Below are 15,704 nucleotides of genomic sequence, written 5' to 3' on the forward strand. Positions count from 1 at the left end.
TTTGGCGTGGTGGCTGGAGATTTTAATTGTACCCTTAACCCAACCCTAGACAAATCATCTCAAGTCCCCACCACAAATCCTAGATCTGCAAAGATGTTGAACTCTCTTACTAAAGAGATGGGACTGATAGATATCTAGCTCATCTATGGACTATACATACTACTCTAATGTCCATAACACCCGATTACATTTCTATCCCAAAGTGTTTCATAAATTCAGCCACATGTACAATCGGACCCATAGCACTTTCAGATCACGCCTTTGTCCACCTCCGCTTTGACCTTTGCAAAAACATACCGAGGTCAAAGAGCTGGAAATTCAACACCTCCATGCTATCAAATGAAGTGTTCCATACATTGGTAACTACATGGATAGACAACTACACACAAGACAATAAAGATTCTCCTGTTTCTCTGGCCACAATGGGGGACGCTGCTAAAGCCACACTAAGAGGCCATCTAATCGCATATGCTTCCTCTAAGAAAAGAGCAATGGAAGCACACAGGCTAGATCTTGAGAGGGAGCTGGAATGCTGTGAAAGAATACATAAACAATCCCCAGACAGCACCTCCTGGAGTCATCTTAAAGCAGCCAAAGCTAAACTGAATTTGGACTACACTCGGGAGATAAAAAAAAAAGTTTTCTTTACTAAACAGAAATACCATGAGTATAGCAATAGGCCCAGTAGATTGCTTGCTTACCAATTAAAAAAGGAGCAGTCAGAGCGTACAATCATGGCTATCCGAACAGCAGAGGACGAGGTCACATATGACCCAAAAGAGATCAATTTAACTTTTCATGATTTTTACTGCAAACTATACACCTCTGAGAGAAAACACACAGAGGCAGAACTCCACTCTTTCCTAGAGGGAATCTCGCTACCTAAACTATCAGAGACCGACCAAGAAGATCTCAACTCCCCCTTCACTCCTGAGGAGATCCTGGAGGCAATTACCTCCATGCCACCTAATAAGTCCCCAGGCCCAGTTGGATTCCCCAGAGTGTTCTACAAAGCTTTTTGGCCACAGCTCCGCCCTATCTTCATGTCAATGCTGGAGGATTTTTGCAAAAACGGAGTTCTCCCAGACTCAATGCACACAGCTCGCATTACAGTGTTGCTAAAAAAGGACAAGGACCCCCTATCCTGCTCGTCCTTCCTGCCCATAAGCTTGTTGGATTTCTACTATAAAATAATTACCAAATTGCTCGCCAAAAGAATAAACACTCTTCTTCCCAAAATAATAAAAGCGGACCAAACTGGATTTATTAGAGACAGATACTCTTCTGATAACATTCGCCGTCTTTTTGATATTATTGATCAAGTAAACGCACAGAAGACCCCTGTCCTGCTGGCTTCACTGGATGCTGAGAAGGCGTTTGACAGGATGGAGTGGAGCTTTCTGTTTTCAGTCTTAGAAAAGTTCAATATGGGCCCAAATTTTATTAAATGGATCAAATCACTATACTCTCATCCAAATGCCATGGTGACTACTAATGGACTGAACTCTGACAGATTCCCTCTGGAACGGGGCACAACTCTGACAGATTCCCTCTGGAACGGGGCACAAGACAAGGGTGCTCGCTGTCCCCCCTGCTCTACTTGTTGGGTGCGGAGCCTCTGGCAGAGCTGATAAGGAGCAATCCAAGTATTATGGGTGTTTCTGCAGGCGGCCTGCAGCACAAGATTTCGCTTTACGCGGATGATGTATTGCTCTACATATCCAACCCTGAGAAATCCCTCCCTCTCATTTTAGACACAATTGCTCAGTATGGCAAGTTTTCAGGTTATAAGATCAATTTTAACAAATCCACTGTCTGCCCTCTCAATATTACACTCACCAGCTCGATGTCCTTTCCAATGGAAAACACAGGGGTTTCAATACCTCGGGATCTTCATAACACCAGATCTGAATAGCCTTTTTAAGGAAAATTATCTTCCACTCCTGGATCGAATCAAGAATGATCTCCAAATCTGGATCTCCCTCCCAATTAGCTTAGTAGGAAGAATTAATGTCATCCATATGAATGTCCTCCCTAGACTGAACTACTTATTTCAGATGCTCCCATGTTATCTCCCAGTTTCCTTCTTCAAAACAACTAACCAAAGCATCACCAAATTTATATGGAGCAATAAAAAACCTAGGATCAAGTTTTCCACTCTATCGAAACCTGAATCTAAGGGTGGTCTTGCCCTTCCCTCCCTTCAATTGTACTACTGGTCTGCCCAAATCCGCAACATGCTAACATGGATCACAAACAGACAAGAGTCAACGTGGATTCAGATAGAAGCCTAATCCTGTGGTTCATTGCCCTTAAGCTCAATTATATTAATTAATAATTTTAGTGAAGTGGGCAACGTAGCCAAAACCTTTGTGATTTACAGTACCCTACTAGCGTGGAGGGACTGTAAGAAATACCTGGGCATTTCCTCCCAAATATGTTCTCACTCGCCTATAGTAGGCAACCCAGACTTGCCAAAAGCCCTGAGGGATGTCAACTTTAATCTTTGGCATACTCTAGGAATCAGGACCTTTTCAGACCTATTTCATCAGAAAACCACTACACTGAAATCCTTTCAAGAGCTCTGCAGTTAATTCGATGTGCCAAGATCCCATTTTTTTTATATCTTCAAATTAGACGTGTAATTTCCTCATTTACCTCCAAGAGGAGGTTTAGAACTCAGTTGAATGAAGTTGAAACCCTTCTTGTCACAGCCCAATCCATTAAAGGCAAAATATCTTACATCTATAGACTCCTTTCTGAGAAAGGAGGCTCCTCCTTTACTCCTTTGAAAATAATCTGGGAAAGGGACCTTGGTCTGACTATCAGTGATGAGTTATGGGCGGAGGTTTGCGACAGGGTATACTGCTCCTCTACCAATGTAAAAATGAAAGAATCTAATTACAAATGTTTGTACAAATTTTATTATACTCCTGTGAGACTCCATAGAATGAAAACAGATATGTCTCCTAACTGTAAAAGATGTACCTCTGAAAGTGGAACCTATATGCATTATTTTGGAGCTGTAGAGAGATTGCCAGATTTTGGCAATCTATACCTACTGCTGCACAGAAAATACTAGAGGTACAGTTTTATATGACCCCGTGTATCTATCTTCTTAATGCCCAGCAGGACTTTGTTCTTGATCCTGACAGAGAAAATTTGCTCATGACTATTACATACTTTGCTAAGAAATCCATATATCCGGAGGTTGCAAACTGGAATCCATATATCCTGAGGCTGCATTCATTGTAGCTGGGGATTTTAACAAGGCTAATCTGAAAACAAGACTCCCTAAATTTTATCAGCATATCGATTGCGCAACCAGGGCTGGAAAAACCTTGGATCATTGCTATTCCAACTTCCGTGACGCATATAAGGCCCTGCCCCGCCCTCCTTTCAGAAAAGCTGACCACGACTCAATTTTGTTGATCCCTGCCTACAGACAGAAACTAAAACAAGAAGCTCCCGCGCTGAGGTCTGTTCAACGCTGGTCCGACCAATCTGATTCCACCCTCCATGACTGCTTCCATCATGTGGACTGGGATATGTTCCGTATTGCGTCAGACGACAACATTGACGAATACGCTGATTCGGTGTGCGAGTTCATTAGAACGTGCGTTGAAGATGTCGTTCCCATAGCAACGATTAAAACATTCCCAAACCAGAAATCGTGGATTGATGGCAGCATTCGCGTGAAACTGAAAGCGCGAACCACTGCTTTTAATCAGGGCAAGGTGACTGGAAACATGACCGAATACAAACAGTGTAACTATTCCCTCCGCAAGGCAATCAAACAAGCTAAGCGTCAGTATAGAGACAAAGTAGAATCTCAATTCAACGGCTCAGACACAAGAGGTATGTGGCAGTGTCTACAGTCAATCACGGATTACAAAAAGAAAACCAGCACTGTCACGGACCAGGATGTCTTGCTCCCAGGCAGACTAAATAACTTTTTTGCCCGCTTTGAGGACAATACAGTGCCACTGACACTGCCCACAACTAAAACATGCGGACTCTCCTTCACTGCAGCCGACGTGAGGAAAACATTTAAACGTGTCAACCCTCGCAAGGCTGCAGGCCCAGACAGCATCCCCAGCCGCGCTCTCAGAGCATGCGCAGACCAGCTGGCTGGTGTGTTTACGGACATATTCAATCAATCCCTATCCCAGTCTGTTGTTCCCACATGCTTCAAGAGGGCCACCATTGTTCCTGTTCCCAAGAAAGCTAAGGTAACTGAGCTAAACGACTACCGCCCCGTAGCACTCACTTCCGTCATCATGAAGTGCTTTGAGAGACTAGTCAAGGACCATATCACCTCCACCCTACCTGACACCCTAGACCCACTCCAATTTGCTTACCGCCCAAATAGGTCCACAGACGATGCAATCTCAATCACACTGCACACTGTCCTAACCCATCTGGACAAGAGGAATACGTATGTGAGAATGCTGTTCATCGACTACAGCTCGGCATTCAACACCATAGTACCCTCCAAGCTCGTCATCAAGCTCGAGACCCTGGGTCTCGACCCCGCCCTGTGCAACTGGGTGCTGGACTTCCTGACGGGCCGCCCCCAGGTGGTGAGGGTAGGCAACAACATCTCCACCCCGTTGATCCTTAACACTGGGGCCCCACAAGGGTGCGTTCTGAGCCCTCTCCTGTACTCCCTGTTCACCCACGACTGCGTGGCCACGCACGCGTCCAACTCAATCATCAAGTTTGAGGACGACACAACAGTGGTAGGCTTGATTACCAACAACGACGAGACGGCCTACAGGGAGGAGGTGAGGGCCCTCGGAGTGTGGTGTCAGGAAAATAACCTCACACTCAACGTCAACAAAACTAAGGAGATTATTGTGGACTTCAGGAAACAGCAGAGGGAACACCCCCTATTCACATCGATGGAACAGTAGTGGAGAGGGTAGTAAGTTTTAAGTTCCTCGGCGTACACATCACAGACAAACTGAATTGGTCCACCCACACAGACAGCATCGTGAAGAAGGCGCAGCAGCGCCTCTTCAACCTCAGGAGGCTGAAGAAATTAGGCTTGTCACCAAAAGCACTCACAAACTTCTACAGATGCACAATCGAGAGCATCCTGTCGGGCTGTATCACCGCCTGGTACGGCAACTGCTCCGCCCACAACCGTAAGGCTCTCCAGAGGGTAGTGAGGTCTGCATAACGCATCACCGGGGGCAAACTACCTGCCCTCCAGGACACCTACACCACCCGATGTCACAGGAAGGCCATAAAGATCATCAAGGACAACAACCACCCGAGCCACTGCCTGTTCACCCCGCTATCATCCAGAAGGTGAGGTCAGTACAGGTGCATCAAAGCTGGGACCGAGAGACTGAAAAACAGCTTCTATCTCAAGCAAATCAGACTGTTAAACAGCCACCACTAACATTGAGTGGCTGCTGCCAACACACTGACTCAACTCCAGCCACTGTAATAATGGGAATTGATGGGAAATGATGTAAAATATATCACTAGCCACTTTAAACAATGCTACCTAATGTTTAGATACCCTACATTATTCATCTCATATGTATACTTATATACTGTACTCTATATCATCTACTGCATCCTTATGTAATACATGTATCACTAGCCACTTTAACTATGCCACTTTGTTTACATACTCATATCATATGTATATACTGCACTCAATACCATCTACTGTATCTTGCCTATGCCACTCTGTACCATCAGTCATTCATATATCTTTATGTACATATTCTTTATCCCCTTACACTTGTGTCTATAAGGTAGTCGTTTTGGAATTGTTAGCTAGATTACTTGTTGGTTATTACTGCATTGTCGGAACTAGAAGCACAAGCATTTCGCTACACTCGCACTAACATCTACTAACCATGTGTATGTGACAAATAACATTTTATTTTATTTTATTTTATTTGATATTCTTCTATTGTGGGCCTCTAATACCCCTCCTACATTTAAAATGTGGATTGACCAGATTGTTGACTTTCTTCCTCTTGAAAAGCTCACTTATGACCTCCACAAGAGACAGCCCAAGTTTGATAGACTCTGGTCTCCACTATTCAACTGTATTTCAAACCGGACAGAGTGAACGGGGTGACTAGGGAAATGCACAGATACATGTTGTGTAAGGTACTGTAAAATCTAAAAACAAATTATTGGCCCGTCGTCCCAGCGAATTCTAGAAATAGCTGATAAGAACCTTGATAGTGCTGCTGCAAGTGGTATATGTTTTTTTTGTGTTTTTATAATTTTGTTTTTGAGTACGTGTGCGTATGTATGTATGTATGTATGTATGTATGTATGTATGTATGTATGTATGTATGTATGTATGTATGTATGTATGTATGTATGTATGTATGTATGTATGTATGTGTGTGTGTGTGTGTGTGTGTGTGTGTGTGTGTGTGTGTGTGTGTGTGTGTGTGTGTGTGTGTGTGTGTGTGTGTGTATGCATGTATGTGTGTGTGTGTGTGTGTGTATGTATGTATGTATGTATGTATGTGTGTGTGTGTGTGTGTGTATGTATGTATGTGTATGTATGTGTGTATGTATGTACGTATGTATGTACTGTATGTGTGTATGTATGTATGTATATATATATATATATATATATATGCACCAAGGAAAATAAACAGATTAAGAAAAATAAGTGTTTTATTTGACTTTATCTTTCATTTTCATTTAATTTTTATTTTTTCAAATGTATTATTATTATATTTTTTGACTTTTTTTTTTTTTTCAGCCTGTCACATCTGTGAATGTGGAGTGTTTTGTTGGTTGATTGAAAAACAAGAAAACGTAATAAAACTTTAAATTGAAAAAAAAGGTTGTACCAAGGATTATTTTGCTATTTGATTTGGAATTTTAACACCCCTTGAATTCTAAAAAAATATATATTAAAAAGTATTTGATGTTATACAAGCGCATTGAATAACAAATTCACTACATGGAACAACAGATAGTCTCTCCCAAAAAATCTAAAGGAAGTTTGTTCTGAAGTGTCTGTCCTATATCTGAGCGATATAAGAAAGATCCGGAAACATTATTATTATTTTTTTTTTGTACATGTATTTAACCTCTTATTGTTGTCACTAAACAGTCTCTATATATACTGCCATTCATTTTTTAGACTGGTACCGGGGGACCTTGAGACGAGTCTTGTGAGGCCTACAACCGACATGTACGTGTTCATGAGAGTCTCACCTTTACACATAGGGGTCATATTAGTATTTAGGCTAAACTGTTTGGGCGCTACAGACAATTTTGTGAGGAGGCCGATTTTCGGGTTGTGTCATGGTCTGACAAACACCACTCTTAACTCTGTGACCTTTCACCGCAGATGCGGAACTGTTACGTCGGCGGATGCGGTGGATTGAGACGCAGATATCTCTAACTTTAAACAGAGAGATTTTGACGCGGATGTTTTTATGACGCTAATTCGATTTCTGCAGGGGCGCGGACATTGATCTTAGGTGGTTGAAGGCTTTCATTGGGCTATTACTGGACTACTTTTGTGTTTGTCACACTGTTTTTGTACTGACTAGAATCAGGACCATTTGAAAGATCTAGGGTGAGTGTGTTTACCACTTGAGACCAGTACTAGACCCAAAGCAAAAACCATCAGAACTCGTGGTGCCGAGTTGAACCCCCCTGACTGTATAGACTGTATTTTCAGTAGTTCAGGCATTACAGGAGAGGCATGTCTCGTAAGGCTGTCTCTCTCATCTGGCCGAGTGTAATGGAAAAATAAAAGAGGTGAAATTGTGATGAGATCCAGAGTTGATAAGATCAAAGCGAGCAGACGTGAGAGGAAAACTTTGGATGACGAGTGTGGTTCCTGGCACGGTTGACGCACGTCTGTGCAAAGTCTCTGGTCTCAGTGCCAGCGACAGATGTACTTTCTAGATATACTGCCTGTTTGGCCTTTCAGGTTCACGTCCACATTTTTTGTATGTTTTCCGTTCAGTTTTATTATGAATGGGCCTCGGTTTTGCACATTTGTTGAGTTATTTTGAATGCAGCCATGTTGCAGATACATTGAAATGTTCATTAAAAAATAATGACTTTGAACAATAAAAACGACATTTTCCTTCTAAATACACCATAAAGTGGTCAACCAATAACGTTTTTCTTTTTTTACAGCACCGATTATATTCCGTGTCTATGTTCTCAACAAAGACCATTAGCAAAAACCAACTAGATTTAAATTCACACTTAGTTGTCGTCTTTTGCCGGAGGATATGCTGCTGTGAGCACTTTGTAGTTGTTAAACATGGTTGGCTGAGATAAAAGTGAACAAGAATGAAAAACAAATAAGTCTTAATTATTCCCTGGGTGGATGGAACATGAAAAAAAGTTGAGTTGTTCAGTGCTTAGAAATAAAGATGTGTTCTTTCTTTGCATGATATCTTTCACTCAGAGGCACAGGCATCAGATATTGTGTTGTACAAGTCAATGAATGACTTTGTAATAAACATGTGACGAAGCCAGTGTTGTTGTTTTTCGGTCTTGCAAAGCCAAAATTCTAAACTGTTGCCTGGCATCTTGGGACCTTCGACTTGTAATTCCTGTGCCTACTCATAATCTCTCGCAAATCTGAACCGCAACACAGGTTCAGAGGTCTAATTCACTTCCAGAACCCTGTACTTTAGCCAACTCGGACTATTATTGTCATACCATTGGCAACATTTTACTTATAGTAATGCACAGCATGGCCTAAATTGCTGTAATACTGACAAATCCTCTAGCCGCGGGATGTCTCAACTTCCATTTGAAAACTTTCCACAAGGAGGTGGCGATTATTTATGTAGATATCACGTCAAATTTGCTATATGTGGTAATTGCATGCTGCAGTATTCCTGTTATGTTATAGGGTCCATTGATGAAATGTTCCCTCTTCGTCCCCAGGCTGTGTGGTAACTGTCTCGGGGAGGGCGACATTCGCCAGTAACAAGTCTATGGAGATCGAGGTGTTTGTGGACGCCGATCCTCTGATAGAGGCTGAGAAGGGGAAGTATCGGGCCGTCACAGCCTTCTTCACCTACATCTCCCTGGACAAGCAGGGCAAGCCTCTATCCATCCCCCCTATGAAGGTACCGTATAAATATAATTCTTAGAAAAGTGAATTGACTCCAACCCCATTGCTTGGTGCCTACCATAGATATAGAATTATGTTCTAGGAATTATATTTCTATGGTAGACACCAAACAGCAGGGTTGGAGTCAATTCCGTTTCAATTCCGTTTCAGTTTGTTCAGGAAGTAAATTGAAATGCAATTCATTAATTTCCAATGGGCTAAGATTTTGTTTGTGGGCAGCCAGGAGAATTTCAGCCCACAGCTGCAAACTGAATATGCATTGTCTTGTGTAAGTGACCAATTTAGTTGAGCACACTAATTGAAGACTTTCAGCCAACAAGTCCAGTGCCTGTATTCATAAAGCATCTCTTCAGTAGGAGTACTGATCTAGGATCAAGTGCCCCCTATCCTTGTAATCTTATTCATTGTGATCTATATGGCGAAACTGATCATAAATCAGCACTCCTGTTTGAGACGCTTAATGAATACGGGCCCAGGAGAGTGTGGCAGTACATCTAAGGAGCTAAAAGGGTCATTCTTGAATTGTGGTAGCATTTGCGTCCCTCGCCTTTGCAACCATGAAAAACACTTTAAACCTGTTTGGGAATGGCGTGCCGCTAGCGGGACACCTCAACAACATCCGGTGAAACGGCAGAGCGCCAAATTCAAATTAAATTACTATAAATATGAAACTTTCATGAAATCACAAGTGCAATAAATCAAAATAAAGCTTAACTTGTCGTCAATCCAGCCGCCATGTCAGATTTCAAAAATGCTTTACGGCAAAAGCAAACAATGCGATTATCTGAGGACAGCGCCCAGCACACAAATGCATAACAAATCATTTTCAACCAGGGAGTTGCGACACGAAAGTCAGAAATAGCAATATAATATATGCCTTACCTTTGAAGATCTTCTTCTTGTGGCACTCCAAAAGGTCCCAGTTACATTACAAATGGTCCTTTTGTTCGATAATGTCCTTCTTTATATCCATAAAAACTCAGTTTAGCTGGCACGCTTCAGTCAATAATCCACTCAGTTTCCCTCCATCAAAATGCATACAAAATGAATCCCAAACGTTACTAATAAACTTTTCCAAACAAGTCAAACAACGTTTATAATCCAACCTTAGGTATCCTAATACGTAAATAAACAATCAAATTTAAGACAGAGAATAGTATGTTCATTACCGGAGATAAATAAGAAAAAAATGCGCTTTCCTCCATGCGCTTGGAAACACTACAGCTAAAATGGGAGCCACCTAGAAAACTACAATTTCTGGGTCATTTTTCCAAAAACCAGCCTGAAACTCTTTCTAAAGACTGGTAACATCTAGTGGATGTCCAGAGAACTGCAATTTGGGAGGACTTGGGTTTATAATTATAGTACTAGCCATTGAAAACAGTGGTAAGGCGAATTTATTTTTGGGGGGTGGTTTGTCCTCGGGTTTCATGCTATATCAGTTCTGTTATACTCACAGACATCATTTTAACCATTTTAGAAACTTTAGAGTGTTTTCTATCTAATTCTACCATTCTATATGCATATCCTAGCTTCTGGGCCTGAGTGACAGGCAGTTTACTTTGGGCACGCTTTTCATCCGGAAGTGAAAATATTTCCCCCTCTCCCAAATAGCTACACATCGTACATGTTTTTGTTTACATTGGTCTGTTTATCAATGATAAAACGTAATGCAAGTCATTTATACAGCAAAACTTTCTGTTTATGCATTGTTTAAAGCTAGAATCCTTAATTGGTGAAACAGCCACGTCAGTTTGGGATATTATACAACAACAAAGAAGTTACTTCAAACAACAAACACCGTTTTCTTCCCTTCTGTCATCACTGCACGAGCGATAGAACAGCACAATATGGACTGCAATTTTTACCTCGATGCGTGACGCCCCCCACCTCTGCTTCGTCAACAAAACAATAACTACGGCCATGGGGCGGACTGGAGTTGTTATGCTGGTGAATGAGGACCCAAAAGCGACTTAACGAAAATAGAGTCTTTATTCCAGTATTTGACAAAAGATAATAATCCTGGAAATATCAAGGTGAAAACAAAACAGGAAAACTGAAATCCACTCGTCAGTAGAGAGGACTGACTGGAGACTCGACCATAGACTGCAGGTTGCTTCGGGAAGGCACCGACCGTAGCAGACCTAAACACCTGCTCACACGCAGCATCTGAAGAAGGTAAAACACGACAGGGCGAGACAAGGACACAGAACAGCGAACATCATACAAGGATCCGACAAGGACAGAAGCGGAAAACAGAGGGAGAAATAGGGGCTCTAATCAGAGGGCAAAATAGGGGACAGGTGTGAAAAGAGTAAATGAGGTAGTTAGGAGAATGAGGAACAGCTGGGAGCAGGAACGGAACGATAGAGAGAGAGAGCGAGAGAGGGAGAGAGGGAGGGGAAGAGAGGGATAGAAAGAGGGAAAGAACCTAATAAGACCAGCAGAGGGAAACGAATAGAAGGGAAGCACAGAGACAAGACATGATAACCAATGACAAAACATGACAGTAGTGCTGTTTTCCCCTAATGCGGATTCCATCTTTAAAGTACTTAAGAGTAAGCCAATTTGCTTGTCCCAGTAGTGACCCAGTAGAGTTGTATAGTGACATTTTACATTTACATTTAAGTCATTTAGCAGACGCTCTTATCCAGAGTGACTTACAAATTGGTGCATTCACCTTATGACATCCAGTGGAACAGCCACTTTACAATAGTGCATCTAAATATTTTAAGGGGGGGGTGGGGGTGAGAAGGATTACTTTATCCTATCCTAGGTATTCCTTAAAGAGGTGGGGTTTCAGGTGTCTCCGGAAGGTGGTGATTGACTCCGCTGTCCTGGCGTCGTGAGGGAGTTTTCGGGGATTTTGAGATCTATTGAGATTTAGATATCTATTATTTGTTTATGATAGAAAGTAAACAAACTACTTGTATATGTTGTATAGATCATCAATAAAAAGAAAGACGCCTATTAAAATAACTTGTTTTTACAAATATCATATGTGTCCCGAAGTTTAATGTCATTTGGTGTGAACGCCTTGAAAATCACAACGATTACAAAGATATACAAGGATCTTTAGCGTTCCCTCTAGTGGCAAATTGTTATTGGTCTATATTAAAGAAAAGTATTAGCTAATCACACCCTTTTAGTCTGTCATACATTTGAGAATTCCATTGATAATTTGATCAAGTGTCATTTGGTGTTACTCAGTTTAAATGAAGGGAAATGACATTGTGAGCAAAATGATTAATCATATCACTTTAGTCAATTCTTTATAAAGGGTTAATTAGGTTAGATTTGAGCATCTGTGGCCTCCATTTCAGAACATCCTATTTGACCTCAAATGGATCATTGGTGTAACTGTCAAATGGTATAATCTCAGTTAACCCAGAACCAAAGACTTGCGTAATTGGTCAGATGCTCGATTAAGTTCTGGGTCCATACGTGTTAAGAGAAGAGACAAAACGAGGATCGGAACCTGGAATGAAGAGCTCCACCCTCTCTCTTGTCAAGTTAGGAGCAGGCCAAATGTCCCCTCCCCTTCCGAAATGTAAAAGATGCTAACACCTGGGAAACTAATACTGCTCATTATCGCACACATCCTGTGGTATCATGACAGACCTACATTACCATTTATGTTTACGTTTACATACATTTATTTAAGTCTGTCCATGAGAGATTGTCATTGATGTTACTATTCCTACTGGTGACACAATGGTGTCAAAATGGTAAAACATATTTCAAGTCATTAAGCTGCCATATTAGTTGATTTAGAATGGGAATATATACCCGAATACATTTAAATATTATTTTGTTGTTGAGAAAATTGAAGTTCTTTTTTTTATTTTTATGCCATGCGCAAATGCCACTGCAATTCAAGAACGATGCAAAAGGCAGATGGAGTACATTGATTTTTCCTGTGTTGTTTCTTTGAAAATAGGCTGGAATGGAAAATGTGCAAGATGAAAGGCTTGCAAGTTAGTTTTGATAAAAGCAAAGTGTGGAAATGAATTGATGTGGCGGTGTGTGATGCGTTTCTTAGAGCACTGTAGGTAATACAGAGCTTACCCCCCCCCCCCCCCCCCACACACACACACACACACCTATCCGTAGCCACTCTGCTCTGTGTCGTTCTCTGTCTTGCTTTTACTACCATGCCAAGGGGATTGTAATACCACCAGCATACACTCCACCCTTTTGGAAAGGAACACCATCTGTCCTTCACAGACTGCATCCCTAGCCTAGACACTTCCTAGCCACATCAGAAAGACAGAACTGAACCCCCTCCCTTTTAGTCTCCCTTCTCAATAAGCACACATTTCCATTTCAGACAAACCTCTCTGGCTTTAGCATTGTCCTTTGTGCATTAATCAGCTAGGTTACCATTTTAGACGGTGTTTCAGATCCTGTTCACAAGGCCTTTGTTTTCAGGGAGACCTGACGAGTGACGTCGAACATGATTGTAATCTCTGGTGCACGCTTGCTTTTAAAAACATCCATCTCTTTTAAGAATTAGGCCAAATGAGGCTGCCAGTGTTCCTGTGCTGAGTCATCACATTACTGGCAAAAACAATAACAAACATAACATTGTAGATTTCAGTGGCCCATTATGTATATTCCTCATGATACACTAATAGTAATAAATCAATATCAGTCAATCAGTACTAACAAGGAAGATAACATCGTTGGGGATGAGGGGTCGTAAATGAAGACTTTTGATGGCTTGGCCGAGCGCTCCAACGACGGACGGTGTACACATCCGTACACCATTGATCTGAACATTTCTCTTCCTAGCAATCCCTCTCAGCCCCAGAGGCTGGCATCACGTGCAAGAGGAAACGTGTAACGCGTATCACTACAATCAACTGATTTGATTTGAAATGAAATGTCAAAATAGAAATACATGACTAAATTCATATGGGCAATTGTTTGGGTTGATCCGCTATCTCCTGGAAGAAGTCGCTTTGTTTGCTAGGTCTTGGCTATCATAATGGATTTGGCACAATATAAGCTGAAAACCCCAAAAATCATCAAACTCATGAAAAGACTAAATAAACAGACAGTTGGTGTGTGTGTTTGTGTGTGTGTGTGTGTGTGCGAATTCTGTCCTTTGTGTGTTCTTACTCAGGGCACTGAACCATGTGCAATTTGAGCAAAAAGAGTGGAGTTGACTCGGTACTGAAATAACATCACAACGCAGTGTTTTGGTTGCCGTTCACTCAGGGTCTATAAAAATAATATGAACATTGGCTGAACAAATGTCAACGTCTCCTTCTGTAATTGCACTTGTCACGTTGTGACCGATTACACATGTTCCAACACTATAAATAGCCCATCGACAGGCCTCCGCCTGACATTTTTTGGCTCCAGGTAATTTTTGCTCTCTCAAGTGAAACATCTCTTCCGTCTATTTTTAGCCTTTCCATTTTTAGCTCCGCAGGGAGGGGGGAGTGTGTGTGTGTGTGTGTGTGGATAGGCGGAGGAGGGGAGCGGAGAGGGGGGAGAATCAGCCTCAGCATCAGTACCCTTGAACATGGTCACAGTAAGAAAATAGTGAAAATGAGTCAAAGTCCACTGACTGTGTGTCCCTGAAGTACGTTGTGTTTCCATGGAGCCAGGAGTGGTATGCCCATGTATTAGGCTCTCCTCTCTGTACAGATGGGAGGGACAGTAGATACTGGGCAAAGAGCAGGCAGGCATCGACTTTTTTACATTTGATTTTTGCACCTCCAAGTATGATATGTTACGTTACAAATGCAATAATGGTCTGGTTACTTAAGACAGAAACAAAATGATGGAGGTCGGATGGGTGGGCATATACCATCTAGCAATCCAAAGGTTACATGTTGGAGTCGCGTTGGGGACAACTGTAATATTTTAGCTAAACCTTCCCCTAACCCTTTTCCTTAACTTAATTCACCTAACCTGCTATGTAAATTATCCTAACCTTTGTTATTAGTTCTCCTAACCTTTTAAGTCAATTCTCCTTTTGTCATTGTCAACTTTTGTCATTTGTTCAGCTAACTAAAAATGTACCTCCTAAGCAGCCTGGTTTCAGAAAAAGATGTATAATACTATAATACGAATGATAAGTTACTTCATCCAATTCATATGATATTGTACGACCACTTTTCAATTCATGACGTGACCTAACGTCAAGTAATATATCATACTAAATGGAGGGGACTCATTTACATACCAAATCCTACACATTTCCCTGAGGCCAGGTTGCAAAGAGATTAAGAAACATTTTGTGATGGAGAGAGAGAGAGCTGGAGGGCGAGAGAGAGAGAGAGATGGAGAGAAAGACGAGGAGAAAGAGGAAATGAAATATGGAGAGAGAGAGAGAGAGAGAGAGAGAGAGAGAGAGAGAGAGAGAGAGAGAGAGAGAGAGAAAGAGAAAGATGGAGAGGGAGAGAATAAAAAGAAAGATGGAGAGAAAGATTGGGCAAGAGGAAGAGGAGGAGGAAAAGGAGAGAGTGACTTGACAGCCCTGGGTTTTTACTCCTCTTTCTGGCTCCCTCCATCCCTCCCTGCCTCCCTCCATCCCTCCCTGCCTCCCTCCATCCCTCCCTGCCTCCCTCCATCCCTCCCTGCC

General features: G+C 41.9%; 1 protein-coding gene across 5 annotated transcripts in view; it reads left to right on the top strand.

The window, feature by feature from the left end:
- acot7 (acyl-CoA thioesterase 7) overlaps nucleotides 1–15,704 on the top strand; it is an 88,698-nt gene that overhangs the window by 49,391 nt on the left and 23,603 nt on the right. For all 5 annotated transcript variants that reach the window (XM_046343565.1, XM_046343564.1, XM_046343566.1 and 2 more), the window contains one exon: nucleotides 8,917–9,101. In XM_046343565.1, the coding sequence (XP_046199521.1) occupies nucleotides 8,917–9,101 (185 nt within the window). The remainder of the gene's footprint in view (nucleotides 1–8,916; nucleotides 9,102–15,704) is intronic.

The sequence above is a fragment of the Oncorhynchus gorbuscha genome, linkage group LG03, assembly GCF_021184085.1.
Source record: "Oncorhynchus gorbuscha isolate QuinsamMale2020 ecotype Even-year linkage group LG03, OgorEven_v1.0, whole genome shotgun sequence".
Classification (NCBI taxonomy): domain Eukaryota; kingdom Metazoa; phylum Chordata; class Actinopteri; order Salmoniformes; family Salmonidae; genus Oncorhynchus; species Oncorhynchus gorbuscha.